Below are 23,783 nucleotides of genomic sequence, written 5' to 3'. Positions count from 1 at the left end.
ACTTTAACCTAGAGTTATTTACCTAGTCCAATTTTCATTTCAGCATGAAGTCAAAAGAAAGCCAACTCCGGAGCTTGGGGCTTTAGGGTCAGACAGGCCTGAAGGTTCAAATCTCTACTATACTACTTAGTAGCAGTGTGACAATCTCTTGGAACCTTTGTGGCTTTATGAAATGCAAATACGAGGATATGATCCTTCTACGCCCTTTACAGTTAACATAAGATTTAAAAGAAGCAACATTTGCAAAGTGCCTGATACTGAAGGGGAAAGATTTGGCCTTGGTATCCAGAAACTCACACAGACGAGCTTCCTAGCCTCAGGCAGGTCTCTAGAACAGAGAAACTATACTCCAAATGTAGCCCACTGCTTGTTCCCCCCTTTTAAATTATATTTTATTGTTTATGCTATTACAGTTGTCCCAATTTTTCCTCCGTTTTCCCCCTTCACCCACCCGACCACTCCCTCAGGCAATCCCCACATTGTTGTCCACATCCATGGATCATGCGGATACCTGTGTTCTTCAGCTAATCCCTTCCCCATCTTTCAGCCAGTCCCCACCTCCTCCCTCTCCTCGTACAGCTGTCAGTCTATGTTACTATGCCTCTGATTCTATTTTGCTTGTTAGTTTATTTTGTTCATTAGATTCCACATATAAGTGAGATCATATGGTATTTGTCTTTCACTGGCTGCCTTATTCTCTAGGTCCATCCATGCTGCCATAAAAGGGGAGTTCCTTCTTTTTTACTGCTGGGTAGTATTCCATTGTGTAAATATACCACAGTTTTTTATCCACTCATCTGCTGATGGGCACTTAGGCTGTTTCCAGATCTTGGCTATTATAAATAACCCTGCTATAACACAGGATAAATATATGCTTTTGAATTAGTGTTTCTGACCACTTGTTTTTATAAATAAAATTTTATTGGAGCACAGCCATGTTCATTCATTTACATACTGTCTACAGTGGCTTTTGCACTACAAAGGTAAAGCTGAGTAGATGTGACAGAGATAGATAGTATGGTTAAAAAACTGAAAATTATTTATTATCTGGTCCTTGATAGAAAAAGTTTGCTAACCTCTAATCTAGAATGTTATTACCACTTCTCCTCTTAAAAGATTCTAGCTCAGATATCACTTTTTAGTAATTGCTTCTTTCTTGTACGTCCATAATACTACGAAGCTACTCTGCTATAACTTGTAACATTGAATTAAGGTAACTGATTATATGACTATTAAATTATAAACTTCTTGAGGGCATGGATTCAATATCACCCCTGGTATCTTTAATTCAATAAATGTATCTTGAGTGGCAGCTGTGTCACGCAGGTCCTAAGAATACGGTAGTGAACAATCAAAATTCCTTGTCTTTATGAAGCTTTTATTAGTAGAGGAGACGGGACAACAGATAACTAAAGAAACATATAATAAGGGTAGTGATAAGTGCTATGAAGAAAAATAGTAAGGCATGGCAAAAGAGGGAATGGGGAGAGGTGTTCTGTGATATAAGATGGGGTGGTCAGAAAAAGTCTTGAATGAATGGATAAAGTATCAGGAAGGCAACCATAAGTAATATGATAAGGAGAGTCAGCTAGCCAGATAACTTATTAATTAATAATAATTATTAATGAATATTTAAGCACTTATGTAGCAGGCATAGAGCAAAGTAGTACACACACATTATTATCATTCAATTATTATAAAAGCCCTGAGATACCATTATTAACTCTATTTTATGGATAAGGAAACTGAACAGAGATTAACTTGCCCATATTACACATCTGCAAATCTGAAGCAAGACCACATAGTTGCACTATTCTCCAGGCTCTCCATAAACTACAGGACCAACAACACTAATTCTTATAAGCTTTCAGGCCAGAACAGTCTTCTATCATCAAAGTCAGATTTTTACATCCACAATTTTTAGAAAGGTTTTATTTACTTTTAGAGAGAGGGGTTGGGAGGGAGAAAGAGAAGGAGAGAAACACTAATGTGTAGTTACTTCTTGCGCACCCCCCATTGGGGATCTAGCCCACAACCCAGGCATGTGCCCTAGACTGGGAATTGAACCAGCAACCCTTTGGTTTGTAGCCCACGCTCGATCCACTGAGCTACACCAGCCAGGGCCATCCACATTCTTTTTTAGTCCTTACCTGAGGACATTTTTATTGATTTTTAGAGAGAGAAGAAGTGGGGGGGGGGGCGGGGGATAGGGGAGGAGAGACATCGACCGGTTGTCTCCTATATACAACCTGACCAAGTGATCGAACCCACAGTCTACATATGTGCCCTAACTGGGGATTGAACCCACAACTTTTTGGTGCACAGGATGATGCTCCAACCAATTAAGCTACCCAGCCAGGGAACATCCACATTTTTGGTACAGTTAAAGACAACACAGATAGTAAAGATGTCCCTAGGCCTCTATAAGGAAAGGAGACCTAGATCTATTACAGAAATAGGAGAACTTGCAGCTACCTGCATCAAATCTCAGACTTAGAGACAGGCTCAGGAGAAAGTCACCCTTCTAGGGCTCCTCTCAAACTGGACAGACTCATCCTCTCATCATGCTAAGGCTTGTCTTGGTCCTCTGGAGACGCAGCCTTGCATGGTGCAGGCAGGTGCAGGCAAGGCAGGCATACTGGTCCAGTCCTTGCTGCCCCCTCCCCCAATCCATTCTAGCAAAATTCCACTTCCTAGACTTAGGCCAGGGGTCAACATTTCAAAAATATTAAAATGGTGTTTTGGGACTACAGATATGTATTTGCTACAACCCCTTTCCAAAGGTCATATTATTCTAAGGGCTCATAAGTACACAGGTGGGTCACCTAAGGACTTAAGATACACCTTAGTCAATTATAAAGATAATCAGTGAAATTAAACCCATACTCCTCTAAGCCTTATGCTAAGGCCCATTTACTTGTTTCCACACTTTTTGATAGAAGTATTTATCAACTCACAAAGGCAGAAATGTAATGCGGTTTTAAGTGCTTCCTGTTGGCTCTAAAAACAGCAAAAGTTACCAGATTGCCTTAAGAGGCCAAACCACTGGGCTGAGCACAATCACTTGTTGGCTAGGGCCAAATTACCATTCAGAAGCCTTAATTTATATTGCCCACCTACCTTCCCTAAGGCCTCTGGAGTCATATTTCACTAAAAAACCAATCTGACCATGTTACTTCCTTCCTTACCATCACCAGGAGATGCCCTGGCTCCTGAGCTCAATGTACCACCAGGCCCATTCCGCTGGCGGGCTACCTCTGGCTACTCCCCATCTCATGCACACCAACTGTGCACTGTTCCTCCAACACATGATTTGCTCTTTCATGTCTCCTTGCTTAAGCCTCATTTTCTTCAGTTACCACATTAATTTAACCTGCTCACCTCCATGCCTCGTTCCCACTCTCCAGGTACAATAACAAGTCTTTTAAGCTCTCTCACAGCACTTTATATGTTATATTCAATAGCATGTAGCTGAGTGGACTTTTTGGTTCTTGGTGATCACATGTTTCTTCCATGAGACATTTTTCTTTCTAAAATCCTCAGTATTCAACAAGTGTTGAATGAATACATTATTAAAGGTGTTTTTCAGGAAAGCCTTCATAAATGGAGATCACAATAATGTCACTTACTATGATAATCCAAAAATACCTCTTTAAGCAAGAATGTTGACCCCTTTCTAGACTGTAACTCTAGCAAAGTATTGAGGGGAGAAAGCTGGGGGAGCAGGTGATCTAATCTGATAGCTGAGAAACTTTAAGAAGCCTCTGGGATTCAGTAGAATGCTTATCCTGACCAGTTCTAGAACTTTGTAGCTCAAGGACTCCTTCACAAATATTAGGAGAAACTATTTTCCGATTTGAAAAAAGAGTTACAGAAAAGATTATAGCAGTTCCTTGAATAACGCTGTTTCATTCAATGTCATTTCATTATAGCACTGATGAGTTGTCTAGGAACTTAGTTTTGTTATACGTAGCAAAACCTATCGGTAGTGTTAAGTAAGGACTTAATGTACATATAAAATAATTTCAAGTACAGTTAACAGCTTCATCCAATGTTCTTTTTTTTCTTTTGTTGTTCAAGTACAGTTGTCTCCATTACTCCCCCATCACTCCCCCTCTACCCTAGAGTGTTCTTGCTCTTCAAGTATCAGTTAGAAGGTCTTCATGTAAAAATCCTATTATTAAAAAAACTATTCAAATTAAAAGTAGGTTATGGAGAGTTTTGTCTGAAATGTGCGGGGCAGAGAGTTAGGTAACATCTATAGTTGTACAGGCATGGCTGGTTGCTAGATGACCTTGCCTTAGGACCTGCCTTGCACATCAGCCTCCAGGAACCCTAGGGGTGTCCTTGTTTCTGCAAGTTCTGAATGAATGGCTAAGATTCCTGATCTCCTTAGTCTGCCATCTAATAGTAACAGTGGTGATGGTAGTAGGTAGCAATGTATCAGAAACAGTTGCTAAGCAACTGCTACGTGCCAACCTAGCACTAGGCCAAGCAACAGCCCTATAAAGAAAATTCTGTTCCTATCCTATTTTGCAAATGGTTAAATAAGACGCAGGGAAGTTAAACACCTATCCCACCCTGCAGGTAACTGGTACAGTCAAGAACACAGAAACCCAGGTAGTTTAGCTCCAAAGCCCATGCTTTTTTAAACCACTGCATACACTGCCTCTCCAAATATCCCACTATGCCACTCACTCCCCAGCTTGCGTACATATATTAAAATCATTCAATAGCATTTTCTTAGATGGGAAAATCTCTATTTACGAATGGGAGAATGCATCATTATCTTGCTCAAACTTCGTGGGAATAGTAGTAGATGTTACAGATTCTCCTTGAGAACCAAAGAACCTATTCCCCCAGCTGCTGGGAGGATTAGCAGATAATGGCTCTCAGCCAAGTTCTTCCCTAGGAATTACCCTTGGCCTAAGTGAGTAGCCTGGCCCAGGGGAGAAGCTCCCTCTACCATCAATTCCAGCTCCAGAGCTTCCTGTGGGACTGGCTGAGGCCTTAGCTGCCTTTGCTCTGACTGTATGACATCTCATTTCCTCTCTCTACCCAATAATACTGCCTTTACTGCCTCACAGATGCTATAGAGAGAAAATACTTCCCAATAAACTTGCTGCATGCAAATACTTCCCAATAAACTTGTTTTCCCTAGAACAAAACTAATAAAATTGAGATGCAAAACTACGTGAAGACTAAATAACAGCTAGAGAGTATACTCATGACCACTGACTTCATGGTGAAGGAGTACTTGTAGATAATGCCAGAGATGAATTTATGCATTACTATATATTACACAGATCATCCAAATTAACACCAGTAAAAACGCTTTGAAAAAAAAAACTGGTAACAAAAGGACAAATATTGTATGATTCCACTTAAATTAGGTACCTAGAATAGTGAAATCCATAGACAGAAAGCAGAATGGTAGTAATCAGGGACTAAGGGAAGGAGAAACGGGACAAGTGTTTAATGGGTCACAGAGTTGCAGTCTGGGATGACAAAAAAGTTCTGGAGATGAATGGTTGGCGACGGTTGCACAATGTGAATGACACTGACCTGTACAGTTAAAATGGCAAATTTTATATTATATATATTATAATCACAATTAGAACAAAAGCTGGTTCTACCAATGAATTCAAAATATAGTCCAAAGTAATTTGGAATACATTTTTTAAAAAACACACACAAGAAAATATCAGTTCTTGGACTTCAAAAGAAAGGAAGGAAAGTTGCCTGCCTCCCTTCCTCTATTTTTTTTCCTTTCTGCTTTGACAATTAAAACACCAGCCATGCCTTGGCCAGTGTGGCTCAGTGGGTTGGAGCACCCTCCCAGAAACCAAAAAGTTGCAGGTTCAATTCGCACCTGGGCACATGCCTACGTTGCAGGTTCCTCCTGTTGGGGTGCGGTCAGGGTGCATAAGGAGAGGCAACTGATTTTAGATGTTTCTCTCTCACATGGATGTTTGTGTTGCTCTCTCTCCCCCTCCCTTCCCCAGCCATCGCTGTTCAAAAGCATCACAAAGGCCAGTACATAAAAACTTATAACCCTTAAGTGAATCTGCATGGAAATAATTTGCTCAGCAAACCCATTATAATGCAAATATTTCAAAACAATTGCCTCATTTCTCAAAAAGCATTTGCCTTTAAGTTTTGAACGTGACATCAAAATTCACAGCAATACTGCCCTGACCCAGGCTGGTCACCGTTGGTTGAGCATTGTCCCATGGAGCGAAAGGTCAATTCCCTGTCAGGGCTTTCGCATAAGCCAACGGTTGTCCCCGGTTGGGGCTTGTGAGACGGGCAACCAGTTAATGCTTCTCTCACACACTGATGTTTCTCCCCCTTTTTTTCTCCCTATCTTCCTCTCTCTCTAAAAATTAAAAAAAAAAGGTTTTTTTACTTAAAAAAAAGAAAGTTTATTCAATAAAAAAAGTTTTTACAGCAATACTGTAAGATCTGCTCTGGTAAAATCGCCATTACATATGGGGCTTTAGCAGCTTCCGAGAATACGTACACCTCTTCATTTTCCTGTTTGGTCAAAGGTAATAATACAAAATCATTTTTCAATTTAAAAGGAGATTTATTATATTAGTATGTCACACTTAGCAATAATCTTGATAATTAGTATAATTTTATTTCTTCTTGATAACAATATTGAAACTATTCAAATCCATATTAGTTACCTAGGTAAAACAGGGATATATCTGGGGCAAGAGAAAGGCTGAATATTAAGAAAATAAACACTAAGCAGAAGGAATCACAGATCTTATGTTTAATCTTGAAGCCTACCGGTAATGTTGTCTTTTAACTTTATTGTAAGATTGATTAAAAAAGCAGTTTTAGGGAGAAAACATAAGTATCTGCTCCAACATAAATTTATAAACTTCTACACTTAATAGTCACAATCTGGTAAGAAAGCAAGAATAGCCAGGATACTGCATTAATCCAATCTAGTTCCCAAGTTTAGGAAAGGGAGAGCTGGAAAATTGAGGGAACTGTGTACACAGTGTGGTGACACCTTACTATTCCACACCAAATATGGTGGCAGATGGACAACACATAAAGGGTTAGAGTAACCACTTTTCCAGTTCAAATGCTCCCTACCTAGAGGGACTTCATAAGCCTTCAAATGTTCCATTACTTAATTATGCAGGAAAAAAATGACCATGGTTAAATAACGGAATCAGAAAAAAAATACCTAAAAAAGTCTGATCTGATAAAAATAGGAAAACATGATGAGAAAGATGGTTTCACAGATTAACATTTTCTAAACTCAAAAGCAATTTTCATTTCTTAGACTGTTGGATGATTTTTCCTTCTCTTATGCTCTTTGTAGCTTTACTGTTGTCCTAAGCAAAACGTGCCACTTCTACAGATGTGAACCCACATCCTTTGTTTCTCTGGTGACCAGGGATTTGGCAGTACTGCTTAGACCACTGACACAGCATCTCCACTCATGGGGACTTTACACTAAAGGGCTGAAAACCCACAAAATCCACATAAAGTGACAAAAGGTCAATATTTTATATAGTAGGGTAAAACAACACAAAGGCAGAGGTTGTTTAAAGGTAACTATGGCCTAGAAATTAGTAATTAACTATGGAGTACAAATTATGGCCTAATGTCACCAAAGATTAATAAGGTGATATGATAAAGAAAGTTGTTTTATTACTTGTTAAAATACATCATAGCTATTAGAGTCTATAATCTACATTTAAATACATAATGAGTACTTGTTTCTGTTACTCTTTTCTACGAGGTTAATATGAAAACAACTTAAGGAAAAGTACACATATAACAGTCACAGATGCATAAGGTTACCACAGACTGTGAGCAAAGGAAAGACGACATATTATACACTGTAAAAGGGTCAGACATAAGGTGAGTGGCTCACCTCTTCTCTCCTTGGAGTCAGAATTACCTGTGTTAACAAGTGAAAAATAGAAACATTCATTCAAATTAAAGAAAAACATTACTATTAATCTAAAGTAAGACAAAATAAACTCTAGGAATACAGATACTCTTATCTTTGCATATATTAGAGCTAGAATGAGGCACCCTCAACAACTGGGAAACAAGACTGCCCAGATTCACTAAACTTTAATCAATGGTTTGTCCTTCTCTGTGAGTATAAAAAAATGCAGCATCAATATTCATAAAAAGTACAAGAATATAAAGACGAATACAAACAATGGTATCAGAGGTCTTTATGTCTTTTAGGTCATTAAAATGCAACAGCACATAAAATTAAGGATATGAAAGACCTAAATGATAACAGGCAGTACAATGTAATTGGTATGGACCAAATTCTATATACTAAAAGAAAAAAACCTTTTCAAAGGCTTATGGAATATCCACAAGCCCTATAAATTCCCTGCAGTAGAAATAATACAGACAATATTCTTTTATGATAATACAGTAAAACTAGATGTTAACAAAGAAACACTTGAAAATTAAAAGCAAAACCAAATCACAAAACACCTAAAAAATAAAATCAGTCTTGTGGCAAAATCCACCAACTCTCTCCCAATATCAGTCTCCTCTTTTTCTTGTCTTTGGTACAGAACACATTTTTGTTTCTTTAGCAAGCACAAAGCTATCTAGCTAGAAACTACATATCTGAGACTCCTTTGTGCTGTGTAGTAGTCATATGAAGAATTCAAGCCAATGGGATGTGAGCAAAAGTGATGAAGGCAACTTATGGTTACATCCCTTGTAAAAAAAAAATTGTCCCCATTGCCTCTGTTCACCCTTCCTAGGGGCTGAAGCCAGAACCCAATGATGAGAGACACCTTTAACCAAACAGATGAGGAAAATTTTGTTTGGATGATAGAGGCACAAGAAAACAGGAACTTGGCTGTAGATGAGGCAAAGTCCCCTGTCTACCTCTAGAATGTGGATAGAGGAGAGAAAGAATTTAAATTTAATTAATTAATTAATTAAGACTTTTGTCTTAATTTTAGTCACTGAATTTTAGTGTGTCTTTGTCAGAGTAGCTTAGACTGCATCCTAACTAATACAAGTATCTACAGGAATACTCATAGGATATGGCTAAAGCTATGCTTACAAATAATTCATAGCATTAAATATATTAATTAACTGGGAAGAATAAAAAACAAACAAATTAAGCCTTCAATTCAGGAAGGCAGAAAAAGAACAAAATAAATATAAAAGTGGAAAAAAGAATAAGGATAAAAAAGAAATCAGTAAAATAAAAAGCAAAAAGACCAAAGTAATAAATATACAAAAGCAGGTTCTTTGCGGGGGGGGGAAGCAATGAATCATGAAACAGATAATGGTTAGCCGACCTAAACAAACAAAAAAAGAACTTAAATACATAAGATAAATATTCATAGATATGTAAGAAATTAATCCTAAGTGATGACTTTTCCTCAAATCTATTCAAATAATTTTAAAAACATGAATGAAATGCATAGTTTTTCTAGGTAATCCCAATTCTTTCATGAAGTAAAACAAAATAGTAACAACTAAAATTTACCAAAATGTAGCACAAATACAAAGGAAACACACAGACCAAATTCATTTAGAAATAACTTACGACTCTCAATGGAAAAATCCCAAATAAAATAATTATCAAACAAATTGCAACAGTTCATTAAAGAACAATACGACACAACCAAATACAGTTGATTTCGCAGGAATGTAAATAACTCAAAAATAGTAAATCTATTAATATGATTCATCACAGCATATGATAAAAAGAAAAAAATCACATAGATCTTGCTCATTGATGCCAAACAGGCAACTGCCAAATTTAACATCCATACTTGACATAAGTGCTATTTAAAACAGAAGTGACAAATCCTGAACATGAGAAATATGTTTACCTCAACAAAAGTCAGTACCATGTTAAATGGAAAACCACTGAGAGCACCCCCTTATAGAGTCAGGCACAAAACAAGGCTGTCTGATTTTGTTCCTAACTTTGTTCTGGAGGTATTTGTCACTTCATTTAAACACAAGAGAAAAAGAGATCTAAAAATTAGGCATAGATATTTGCATATGAGATGATTTAAAGACTTAAGATAACTGTAGAAAATTATGTCAAATGCTAAGGAATTTATTAAGATGACCAGTATAAAAAATACCTATATAAATCAATAGTCTAGCAAGTCTGGGACTTCGGGCCAAGATGGAGGCGTAGGTAGACACACTGTGCCTCCTCGCACAACAACTTAAAAACAAAAATAACCAGAACTGACAGAAAATTGAACTGTATGAAGTCCAACAACCAAGGAGTTAAAGAAGAAACATTCATCCAGACTGGTAGGAGGGGCGGAGAAGGGCAGCTGGGCAGAGAGGATTTGCGACAAGGTGGCAGCTGGAGGACAGGGGCAGGCAAGGTGGGGCTGGCGACCCAGCAAGATGGCGATTGGCAGACTGGATGGTCCCACATTTGTGGGCAGATAAACTGGGAGGAACAACTAGGGAGAGAGACAGGCCACGCAACCCAGGGTTCCAGCACCAGGGTAATAAAGTTTCAAAGCCTCTGACAGAAAACACCTGCCGGGGTTGAGGCAGCAGCAGAAGAAACTCCCAGGGTCACAGAAGAGTTCACTGAAGAGACCCACAGGGTCCTAGAACATACAAAGGCCCACCCAACTAGGAATCAGCACCAGAAGGGCACAATTTCATTGTGGGTAGAGGAGGAAGTGACTGAAAACCGGCAGAGGGTGGAGCAAGTGGCATCATTCCTTCTTGGACCCCTCTCCCACATACAGCGCCACAAGGCAGTGACGTGGGTTACCCCGCCCTAGTGAACACCTAAGGCTGCACCCCTTACTACATAACAGGCGTGCTGAGACAAAAAAAATGGCCCAAATGAAAGAACAGCTCAAAGCTCCAGAAAAAATACACCTAAGCGACAAGGGATAGCCAACTCATCAGATGCATAGTTCAAAACACTGGTAATCAGGAAGCTCACAAGAATTGGCTGAGTATGAAAAAATTAAGGCTATGCTAAGTGAAATACACGAAAATGTACAGGGAACCAGCAGTGACAGGAAGGAAACTGGGACTCAAATCAATGATCTGGAACAGAAAGAAGAAAGAAACATTCAACTAGAACAGAATGAAGAAACAAGAATTCAAAAAAAACGAGAGGCTTAGGAACCTCCAGGACATCTTTAAACATTCCAACATCCAAATCATAGGGATGCCAGAAGAAGAGGAAGAGCAAGAAATTGAAAACTTATTTGAACAAATAATGAAGGAGAATTACCCCAATCTGGTGAAGGAAATAGAATTCCAAAAGTCCAGGAAGCTCAGAAAGTCCCAAAAAAGTTGGACCCAAGGAGGAACACACCAAGGCACATCATCATTACATTACCCAAGATTAAAGATAAGGAGAGAATCTTCAAAGCAGCAAGAGAAAAGGACACAGTTACCTACAAAGGAGTTCCCATAAGACTGTCAGCTGATTTCTCAAAAGAAACCTTGCAGGCAAGAAGGGGCTGGAAAGAAGTATTCCAAGTCATGAAAGGCAAGGTCCTACATCCAAGATTACTGTATCCAGCAAAGCTATCATTTAGAATGGAAGGGCAGATAAAGTGCTTCTCAGATAAGGTCAAGTTAAAAGTTCATCATCACCAAGCCCTTATTATATGAAATGTTAAAGGGACTTATCTAAGAAAAAGAAGAAGATCAAAAACATGAACAGTGAAATGGAAACAAATGCAAAACTATCAACAACTGAACCTAAAAAAACAAAAACAAAAACAAACTAGGCAAACAACTAGAACAGGAACAGAATCACAGAAATGGAGATCACATGGAGGGTTATTAGCGGTGTGGGGAGGGGGAAGAATGGAGGAAAAGGTACAGGGAATAAGAAGCATAAATGGTAGGCAGAAAATAGACAGGGGGAGGGTAAGAATAGTATAGGAAATGGAGAAGTCAAGGAACGTACATGTACAACCCATGGATATGAACTAAGGTGGGGGAATGCTGGTGGGAGTTGGGGTACAGGGTGGAGGGGATTAAAGGGGAGAAACAAATGGGACAACGGTAATATTATAATTGATAAAACATATTTTTTAAAAATCAGTAACCTAAATATACCTAAAACTAAAACAATGTTATACATCAATTGTATCTCAATAAAAAAAAATTGTCTTCTTAAATAATGGAAGTACTCCATTTATACTGGCAAAGGAAAAAAAAAGAAGGAAAAGAACCCTTCAAAATATTAGAAACAAAACATGTGCAACGTCCACAGCAAAAACTTTAAAACACTTCCAAGTGATACAAAATAAGGCCAGCAAATAGACCACCCTGCATTCTTGGATAGGAAGACTTAAAGATGTCAATTGCCCTGTTAAATCTATTTCACATGACCAACAAAAACTTTTTTCCTGCTTTACAAATTGATTTAATGTTCACAAAGAAAAACAATCAAGAATTACTAGCCAAATTCTGAAAAATAAGATTAATGAGGGATGACTCACCTCATCAGATGTTAAATATTTTACAATTATTTCAACAGTGGGATTTTGTACATGGACAGAGAAAAGGATTAAGAGAAAATACATATGGGAACCTAAATACATATCCAAATTCAATATATGATAGAGGTGGCACTGGAATCGGTGAGGTAAAAATATATTGTTCATTAAAGGGTACTGGGACAAGTAGTTAACCATTTATGAAAAACAGAATGCACAGCTCACACTTTACATCAGAATACATTCCAAATGGATCAAAGACTGCAGCACACACATGCAAGCACATGCAGATGCAACACACACATAAAAAACCAATGGAAGTCTAGAAGAAAATATAAGGAAATATATTTGATAATACTGGAGTCAGAAAAGCCTTATTAGATATGATCTAATACCTAGAAAACATTTAGTTGAAACAAACTGATAAATTTTTCAATTAAAAAATTTAGAAATTGGCCCTGGCTGGTGTGGCTCAGTGGATGGAGCGCCAGCCTGCGAACCAAAGGGTCGCCAGTTCGATCCCCAGTCTAGGGCACATGCCTGGGTTGCAGGCTGGGTCCCCAGTGAGGGTGCAAGAGAGGGAACCACACATTGATGTTTCTCTCTCTCTTTCTCCCTCCCTTCCCCTCTCTAAAAATAAATAAAACCTTTAAAAAAAAAATTTAGAAATTGGTAATGATGGTTTCTGCAATGCAGAAACCAGCTAAATGACCAACTGAGGGGAAGTATTTACAGCTTTATCACAAGTAGGCAAAGGGCTGTTTTTCCTAACATTTAAAGCCTTCTTTAAATGAGTCAGAAAAGCCTAACATTCTAATCCAATTAACACATTTCATGTCTCAGAGGAGACTGCAACTGCATTTCACTGGTGATTTCTTTTCAAGATCAGTAAAACACAGGTAAACATTTATTGTACATTAGGATGTCATAGTCTGAAACCATACATTTTACTCATCACCACCATTTTACCAATCCTTCCATAATTATTACATCATAATTTTGGGGTAAATCAACATTTAATGTCTTATATTATTATGACTATGTAATATTATTACCTGCTGAGGTATAGGTATAATGTGATTATTTTCCTTTTTTCATACTATCTTTTTCTGGGTTTAATAATTGCTTTATATTTTTCTTTGTTTAGTTTTCTATTTTTCTCTTCCAATTTCTCTGTTCTCATCTTCCAAAACTTCTATTATTTGAATATGAGACATATCTCATATAATTCTTTAATCTTCTTTTTCTTTCCTATTGAACTTTGCTTTGAGTTTTTGTTTTTTTCCTTTTTAAAATAAGCAAGTATATAATTATACATTTCTTTTTCTTCCATTTACAACAAAATAATAAATATATTGTGTACATTTCTGCACATTGCTTTTTTTCAGAGCCTATTATACAGGGTCTGGCAGAAGTAAGGCCTGCTTGAGTGTCGCTGGTAGGGTAATAATATGGGTGTAATAATTTATAGTTTTAATTTGAACATTTCACCTAAAATGTCATATGGTGTGCTTGAATGTGATATTATGTTACAGAATTACATGCTTATGATTTTTCAATAAAAAACATGCATTATTTGTGCCAGACTCTGTACTTGTTCTATATTACAGTAAAGAACTGCTTTATCATATAGATATACCTTAATGTATTTATCCAGTCTTCCCTATCAGTGTACATTAAGGCTGTTTTCAGAGTACTCTTACAAACAATACAAGTTGTCATTTCAAGCATACATGGCAGTATGGGTAGGGTAAATTATTTTAAGGGTGCATCTGTAAACTAATGGATATTGCCAGATTTCTCTCTACTGGGAAATACAGTACCATAAGCAGTGTTATCAGACTGCCTGTTTTTCTGCACTCTCTTCAGTGCAGTAAAATATCAAACTTAAATCTGTCAGGTGAAAACCAGTAGCTCAGTATAGCTTCAATTTGCATTTTACTGAGTGAGGCTGAGCATCTTTTCATATTTGGAAAGATCATTTATATTTCTTTTTCTGAGAACTCTCTGCTGAAATGCTTCGCTTGAGCTGGGCTGAAGCCCTGAACAAACTCGCACTGCAACTCACCTGTTTCCCTGAGGGCCCCTCTAACCTCACCCCTGAACACAAGTCTCCCACTCCATATCTAATTGTTTTGGACATCCAGACCCATTTTTGTTACCATGGTCTCTGTAGATGCTTTCCTTTTCAGGGATAATGCTATTGCTTGGATTCTGTATACTTGCATCTTCAGTCTCTCTCTCTTTTTAAGATTTTATTTATTTTTTAGAGAGAGGAGAAGGGACAGAGAAAGAGAGGGAGAGCAACATCAATGTGTGGTTGCCTCTCGAACGCACCCTACTGGAGACCTGGCCTGCAACCCCAACATGTGCCCTGACTGGGAATGGAACCGGCAACCCTTTGGTTTGCAGGCCAGCACTCAATCCACTGAGCCACACCTCCCAGGGCGCATCTTCAGTCTCTTGCATCATCAATTAGATCCCCTCTTTCTCTTATATTTTCAACCTTCGCCTCTACCTTTAAACGTGATTAAATCTCTCCAATCTAACCAGGAACCCATGCAAAGCAGGATATTCTCCAGAATCTTTCTTCTTTCCTCTTAACCCTATACTAACCAGATATTCCTAAGAATTCCCTATATCTTGATTTCATTACTTCATTTAGGCAGTTTTACTTATTTCAAGAAATTTTATGGCCAGGAAACAAACAAAAATAATAAAGGTGAATAAGTTCAGAGAACAAAAGAAAGAACAAATGGAAACCATCTCTAGTACCTGAAGGAGGGAAGGGTTCTGGAGTGGTTGCTGCAGTGCTGGAATTCCCCTCCCAAGGCTCTGTTCTGGCGTCTGTGAACTGGTTATCTGGAAGCCACGTTCCATTTGGTGAAACTGTAGTAACTACAGAATTGGTACTTGCTATTCTTGTGGTCCCATTCTCAGAATCTGAAGAATTGACAGTGGGTACATAGGTAGATCCCAGAGTTAGATTTGGGCTGAATGTTGATGTCACGGAAAAAGTTATTGAAGGAGTAGGATTTGAAGTTTTGGTCTCTTCTTTTACTGACTCTGCTATTGATGCTTCAACAGATCTTGTAGGTGAAACTATAGACACCAAGAAAATAAGGAAACATCACATGAATATGACAGCTTAAAGGCTCTGAGGCACAAAGTAGCAAGTCTTAGTAAGCTCTCAAATACTTGGAAACCAACAAAGAATGAACAAATGAGTGTGCACACCCACACACATATGTGGGACACACACACCCACACACTTTATCTAGTACTAGATCCTTTCTACCAACTTCAAAAGAACAACGGTCTTTTTGTTTACTTAAACTAGTATGTATATGGTATATGTCATATGGCATATACTGCAGTGATGAGCATTCACTGTGATTCAGAGATTTCCAAAGACATTTTACCATGACTTTTGGGTAAAATATCAATATTCTTTCTTTCTTAAATATCACCTAAGTCTTCAATTGGGAGTCATTAAATGTAGAGCAGAATTCTACTCGGAATACCAGCCTTATTAAATGACAATTTACCTGTGGTTGTGTTGTTGGCACTGACATGTATCAGACTACTGCCAAGCAGAACAAGAATGATCCAGGAATCCATGCTGACCTGGAAAAGAGAGAGCCGCGTTAGATAAGATTTCTAGATTATTGTAACTGTGTATAAACTACTCACCAAAGGAGTATTTTGGGCAAAATCTCCCCAGCTACTGAAATGTGCACACAGGACAAATGATTTCTTTTGGAGTCTGATATGTACATTTCCTCAGGAATCCAACTACTTAATTGAATCTTCAAATAAATATAAATAAGACTTAATATTTTTAATATTTTTAATACTTTTTGAGCAGTAATTTTCAACCTTGGTAGCACTGTTAAAATCACCCAAAGAACGTTTACAAATCCCCATGCCAGACTGCACCGCTAGAGGTGACATCTACGTAGCTGTCCTTTTAAAAGTTCTCCAGGTGATACTATGTGCAACTTTAGCATTTTCAGAATGAGAAGTATGGAGAAGACAAGGCGGCTGCATTAATGTACTGCCCTTCAGAGCAGACATCACACAGCTGTCCTCAACTTTTATTCTACCTCAAACCATATTGAAGGGTTATAGCACATTCCCACTATTAATAGTGGCTCCTTCGTCCATTTAGATTTCTCAGTCCTACACTGAGCCAGGTACTAGGGAAGCAACTGCAGAGCAATACACTCACAGGTCCTATCTTCATGGGCCTCACAGCCTAGAGGTAATTCAGGATGGTAGTGACTCTCCATGGGAAGCAGGACATGCCTCTCCAGAGGAAGGGTGGGGACATGCGGATGGTTCACATACACCCAGCAACCATGCCTAACAGGGAAACGGGTTCAACAGGTGACCTTCCCAAGGTGCAGCCGTACAACATTTGACCATATTCCCACTCTTCCAATCTGACCATAATCCAAAACTGGGAAAGGATAGAATTTCCTCCACAGGATTAGGAAACAGATTGGAAGGCTGATTATTGTATATGTATATGTGTCCATTCTTGATAAATCAATAGAAAATGGTTTTGGGAAAAATGTGTATTTCGGGAGAGGGGATTAGACCATTATCTCATTGCATATACCAAAATAAAATCCAGTTGAGTTGAAGAATTAAATGCTTAAAGAACATTTTAAAAAGGAAATAAATATTTATGTGAGCTCAAGATGAGGAAGGAAAATATAAAGGCAATGTAAGAAATCACAAACATTAAAAATGAAATACCTGACAATAGAAAAAACAAAAGCTTCTAAATATAAAATAAATCAATTATAAATAATGTTCATGGAGGAAGACTCTGTATGTCAGGATGTCAGTTCTTCCCATTCTGGTTTATAGATTCAATGCAATCTCAATCAAAATTCTAGCAAGTTATTTTGTAGATATTGAGAAGCTTATCCTAAAGTTTACAATCGAGAGTCAGAAGACTGAGAATAGCCACTCAATATTGAAAAAGAACGAAGTTGGAGAACTAACACTATTCTACTTCAAGAGTTACCATAAAGCAACAGTAATCACGAAAATGTGGTACTGGTGAAAGAACAAACAGATCAGTGGAGCAGAAGAGAGAGCCGAGACACAGACCCACATAAATACAGTCAACTGATCTTTGACAAAGGAGTAAAAACAATACAGCGGAGTAAAGACAGTCTTTTCAATAAACTGTGCTAGAACAATTGGTCATACGGTGTAAAAAAAAAAAGGAAGACAAATCTAGACACAGACCTTACACTCTTCACAAAAGTTAATTCAAAATGGATCACAGACCTAAATGTAAAAGCAAAACTACAAAACCTGGAAGATACACAGGATAAATCTAGATGACCTTGGGTATGGTGATGATTTTGTAGATACAACACAAAGGACATGATCCATGAAAGAAATAATCAATAAGCAGAACTTCATTAAATTTTAAAACTTCTGCTCTGCAAAAGACAAGGACATGAGAATGAGAAGACACATAGGGAGAAAATATCTGGCAAAAGACACATCTGCTAAGGGATTGTTATCCAAAATATACAAAAAAACTCTTAAAACTTAACAATAAGAAAACTATCAACCTGATTTTAAAATGGTCCAAAGGCCTGAGAAGACTACCCAAAGAAGCCATCGCTGGTATGGCTCCGTTAGTTGTGCATAGTCCTGCAAACTGAAAAGTCACTGGTTCGATTCCCTGCCGTGGCAAATGCCTAGGCTGCAGGTTTGGCCCCCAGTCAGGGCGCATATGGAAGCAAACCAATTGATGTTTCTCTCTCCCATTGATGTCTCTCTGCCTCTCTTTCCCTCTCCCTTCCTCTTTCTCTAAAATTAAAAGGAAGGAAGGAAGGAAGAAGAAAGGAATACTGATGGCAAGTATGCACATGAAAAGTTGTTCAACAACATACGTTATTACGGAACTGCAAATTATAACAATGAGATACCACTACACACCTATCAGAATGGCCAAGATCCAAAACATTGACAACAACAAATCCTGGTAAGGATGTGGAACAACAGGAACTCTCATTCATTGCTGATGGAAATGCACAGTAGTACAGACACCTTGGAAGACAGTTCGGTGATTTTTAATAAAACTAAACATAGTCTTAACATATGACCCAGCAACTGTGATCCTTGTCATTTACTCCATTTACTCAAGAGAGCTGAAAAATTACATCCACATGAAAACCTGGACACAGATGTTCATTCCAATTTTACTCATAACTGTCAAACTTGGAAGCAACCATGATGTCCTTCAGTAGGTGACTGGATAAATAAACTGTGAGACATCCAGACAATGAAATATTATTGAGAGCTTAAAAAAAAAAAAGGTAATCCAGCCATGAAGAGACTTGGAGAAATCTTAAATGCATATTACTAAGTGTAAGAAACCAACCTGAAAAAGCTACATATACTCCTATATAATACTCTTGAGAGGGCAAAACTATGGAGACAGTAAAAAGATAAGTGGCTAAGGAGCTAGGGAGGAGGAAGAGAATGAATACGTGGAACACAGAGAATTTTACGGGCAGTCAAATCATTTGTATGATGATACAATGGTGGCTACATGTCATTATGCATCTGTCCAAACCCAAAGAATGTACACCAAAAGTGAACCCTAATGCAAACTATGGACTTTGGGTGATAATGATGTGTCAAAATGTAGGTCCACTAATTGCAGTAAATGAACCACTATGCTCAAGATGTCAACAGTGGGGAGGTTGTGCGTGTTTAGGGCACAGAGTATTTGGGAACTCTGCCATTTCTGCTCAATTTTGCTGTGAACCTAAAACTAATCTACAAAATAAGTCTTAAAAAAAAAAGAAACTGGAGCACAAATAAAAGATTAAAACAAGAACTTATATATCTACGAAAAAATTAAAACCCCATTTTTGAAAAACCTGAAAACCTAAACAGATAAATTTACAGAACAAAAACAAACAGCTAAGGAAATACATGAAAAAGTACTGACCATTCCCACCAATCAAAGGACTACAAGCCCTGACTGGTGTATAGTGGGTTGAGTGCCATCCTGCAAACCGAACGGTGGCCGGTTCGATTCTGGTTCAGGGCACATGCCTGCATTGTGGGTCAGGTCCCCCGTTGGGGGCAGGAGGCAACCAATAGATATCTCTCTCACATATCAATGTCTCTCTCCCTCTCTTTCTCCTTCCCTTTCCCTCTCTCTAAAAATAAATAAAATCTTTTTAAAAAAATTGAATATGAGATAATATTTTTACTTTCTAAATCAGAAAAGACCAATCATATGAAATACTCAGTGCTGGGGTTGGGGTTCAGAAGAGGCCTCCCCAAAATGTGCCACTCTGGCATGTGAATTATTTTGAGCTGAAGGCAATCAAGACCCTGCAAGCTCACCAGAAACTTTTACTTTTCCCTTAAAGAATTTAAATTAGGGGCCTTGCCCATAATAAGAGTTATCATCATCATCAAAAAAAAAAAAGGTATCTGTATGACAGGGCAAACTACTAATTGCTGCACATCTACTCTGCTTATCATTGTGCAATGACCCTCCTCCTCTCTGAAGCCTCAGGGCACCTTACCTCACCCTTGGCTCAGGATATCCTATTTACCTCATTTTCTCTTTCTGTCTTTGCGCCTCTCATGCATGTGGGGTCTCTGACTCTCTCATGTATGTGGGTTTCCCATGCACACACATGTAATTAAATTTGTTTATTTTCTCTTGTTAATCTGTCTCATGTCAATTTGTAAGACCAACTGATAGAATTTAGGAAATTAGAGGAAAGTTTCTTCCTCCCCCATACTAGCAAAAGTCACTTGAAGGAGCAAATACTGGTGGGAATGCCAACTGGCCTACAATAACAAATTCCTTTCTAGAAAAATTGTACAAAAAAATCTTAAAGGTGTCCATAATGTCTTCTCATCCATTTTTAAGATTCTTGTCTGAAGTAAGTATAAATAATCTGAAACTCAGACTAAATGATATACAGATATTCATTAAGTGGTAAAGTAGAAGATGAAGTAGGTATTATGTCACTATTCAAGATGATATATTGTGGCAATTCAAAACGCTGTATTCAAAGAATTTAAGAAAATGGAACAAGCCCTTCATTTAAGCTTTTAAAAAAGCCAGATCAAACTGAATATACCATATGATTTCAACTAAATTTATGAAAGTATATGAATGTATATTCATGATAGTAAGACTGGAAAGAGAAATCTATAAATGTTTTAGCATAGCATGTTATGATTTTTAAATTTTTCTTTATATTGCACTTCTTATTTTCTAAATTTTTTAAAAATAAAAAGCACGATATTTCACCCTGGCTGCTGTAGCTCAGTGGATTGGGTGCTGGCCTGGGAACCAAAGGGTTGCTGGTTCGATTCCCAGTCTAGGGAAAATGCCTGAGTTGTGGGTCAGGTCTCCAATGGAGAGTGCGTAAGAGGCAACCACACAATGATGTTTCTCTCCCTCTATCTTTCTCCCTCCCTTTCCCATCTGGAAAAAAAAAAATCTTAATTAAAAAAAAAAAACCCAACTATCCCTTTTTTAAAAAATCATGGTATTTCTACAGATAAAAATAATTCCCCCTGGCTGGTGTAGCTCAGTGGATTGAGTGCGGGCCTATGAACCAAAGGGTTGCCGGTTTGATTCTCAGTCAAGGTACATGCCTGGGTTGCGGGCCAGGTCCCCAGTTGGGGACACGTAAGGGGCAACCACACATTGATGCTTCTCTCCCTCTTTCTCCTTCCCTTCCCCTCTCTCTAAATAAATACATAAAATCTAAAAAAATAAATAAAATTAAGTTAAAGAGAAAATAGATTTCACTACAGCATGCATGTAAGAAGCAAAACTAAGAGAAGGAAACTGCACAAGAAAGGCATACCCCAAATGAAAGAATGCAATGGAAAAGAACAAACGCACAGTGGGTGGCAGGTTGGAGAGGATTTGCATGCATAAACTAGGGAATGAGAGAGATGTCAGAATTTAAAGAGATCTGTGTCACTAAAAAGGTATATACACCACAATTAGGAAAACCATAGTAAACACCTAATTATCCCCAGAGCATACAAATTCCTTTGACTTCCTGACCTCCACACTAAACTGCAACCACACCCATGCTTACTTGCCCTCCTCCAGTCTCCATGTCTTCTATTCCAAGCATCCCAGAGCTGCATGTCAGGAAGTAGGGTTGAAGTTTCCTCACTCTTTTTTTGTTTGTTTCTTTTGTTTAAATATATTTTATTGATTATTCTATTACTGTTTTCCCATTTTTCCCCCAGTTTACTCTCCTCCTCTTGGCACCCCACCTCCACCCAGAATACTCTTGCCTTAGTTCATGTCCATGGGCCGTACATATAAGTTCTTTGACTTCACCATTTCCTATACTATTCTTAACCTTCCCCTGTCTATTTTCTGCTCTTAGTACCTGTACCTTTTCCCCCATTCTCCCCGCCACTCCTCCCTGATGATAACCCTCCATGTGATCTCCATTTCTGTGATTCTGTTCCTGTTCTAGTTGTTTGCCTAGTTTGTTTTTGTGTTTTTTTACATTCAGTTGTTGATAGTTGTGCGTTTGTTTTCATTTCACTGTTCATGTTTTTGTCTTCTTTTTCTTAGATAAGTGCCTTTAACATTTCACACAATAAGGGCTTGGTGATGATGAACAACTTTTAACTTGACCTTATCTGGGGAGCACTTTATCTGCCCTTCCATTCTAAATGAAAGCTTTGCTGGATAGAGCAATCTTGGATGTAGGGCCTTGCCTTTCATGATTTGGAATACTTTTTTCCAGCCCCTTCTTGCCTGTAAGGTCTCTTTGGAGAAATCAGCTGATAGTCTTATGGGAACTCCTTTGTAGGTAACTGTCTCCTTTTCTCTTGCTGCTTTGAAGATTCTCTCCTTATCTTTAATCTTGGGTAATATAATGATGATGTGCCTTGGTGTGTTCCTCCTTAGGTCCAACTTCTTTGGGATTCTCTGAGCTTGCTGGACTTCCTGGAAGTCTATTTCCTTTGCCAGATTGGGGAAGCTCTCCTTCATTATTTTTTCAAATAAGTCTTCCATTTCTTGCTCTTCCTCTTCTCCTCCTGGCACCCCTATGATTCAGATGTTGGAACATTTAAAGTTGTCCTGGGGGGTTCCTTAGCCTCTCATTTTTTTGAATTCTTGTTTCTTCATTCTGTTCTTGTTGAATGTTTCTTTCTTCCTTCTGTTCCAAATCATTGGTTTAAGTCCTGATTTCCTTCCTGTCACTGTGGTCCCCTGTACATTTTCCTTGATTTCACTTTGCATAGCCTTCACTTCTTCCTCTATTTTGCAACAATACTCAACCAGTTCTGAGAGCATCCTGATTACCAGTGTTTAGAACTGTGCATCTGATAGGTTGGCTGTCTTTTTGTCACTTAATTGTATTTTTTCTGGAGTTTTGATTTGTTCTTTTTGGGGGGTCATATTTTTTTTGTCTCAATGTGCCTGTTAGGTAGCATAGGGCGGAGCCTTAGGTATTTGCACCAGGGCAGGGCAACCTACGTTGCTGCAATGTGGTACTGTATGTGGGGGAGGGGTCCAAGATAGAACAATGCTGCTTGCTGGGCTCTGTTACTTCCCCTGCTACCCACAAGCAAACTGGGCCCTTCTGGTGCTGATTCCCCGGTGAGTGGGTTTGTGTACATTCTAGGACCCTGGGGGTCTCACCAACAACTCTCCTGTGAGGCTGGGAGTTTCTCCTGCTGCTTCAACCCCCACAGGTTTTTAAAGCCAGGAGTTTTTGAGGCTTTATTTCCTGGCGCTAGAACCCTGGGTTGCGTGGGCTGCCTCACTCCTCTGTTGTTCCACCTGGTTTATCTGCACACAAATGTAGGACCTCTTGGTCTGCTAGCCGCCGCCTTGCCACATGTCCTCTCCTCCTCAGCACATGTCTTCTCCTCCTCAGCTACCCATCTCCGCCCCTCCTACCAGTATGAATGAATGTTTCTTCAATTCTTTTTTTGTTGGACTTCCATACGGTTTGATTTTCTGGCAGTTCTGGTTATTTTCTGTTTTTAAATTTGCTGTTGTCCTTTTGGTTATCTGAGGAGATGAAGTATATCTACCTATGCCTCTATCTTGGCCAAAAGACCTCCTACTCTTCATGGATGCTTTATGCAAACCATTTTTCCTGGAGCCTGCTCTAACAGTCCTGTTTCTGAGGGCTTTTTTGCCTAATGGCTGCTGATACTCCCTTGTTACTACAATGTGGCTCACAGTTTTCTTTCTGTCCCCAAATCCTGGTATTCTTCCAAAAGGTGGTTCAACATCCTCTCTGACAA

At 38.5% G+C, this 23,783-nt stretch overlaps 1 protein-coding gene across 2 annotated transcripts in view; it reads right to left on the bottom strand.

Annotated features, from left to right (window-relative positions):
- The window catches only part of PTPRA (protein tyrosine phosphatase receptor type A), a 138,842-nt gene that overhangs the window by 57,026 nt on the left and 58,033 nt on the right, over positions 1 to 23,783 (bottom strand). The window contains exons 3-5 of one of the 2 annotated variants that reach the window (XM_053926189.1): positions 16,022 to 16,100; positions 15,249 to 15,575; positions 7,904 to 7,930 (exon numbers count right to left, since the gene is read on the bottom strand). In XM_053926189.1, coding sequence (XP_053782164.1) covers positions 7,904 to 7,930; positions 15,249 to 15,575; positions 16,022 to 16,100 — 433 coding nt within the window. The remainder of the gene's footprint in view (positions 1 to 7,903; positions 7,931 to 15,248; positions 15,576 to 16,021; positions 16,101 to 23,783) is intronic. The other variant, XM_053926191.1, reaches the window with a different exon arrangement.

The sequence above is a fragment of the Desmodus rotundus genome, chromosome 6 (assembly GCF_022682495.2).
Source record: "Desmodus rotundus isolate HL8 chromosome 6, HLdesRot8A.1, whole genome shotgun sequence".
Lineage (NCBI taxonomy): Eukaryota > Metazoa > Chordata > Mammalia > Chiroptera > Phyllostomidae > Desmodus > Desmodus rotundus.
The sequence above is the reverse complement of the archived record's forward strand: the minus strand, read 5'-3'. Positions and strand labels throughout refer to the sequence as shown.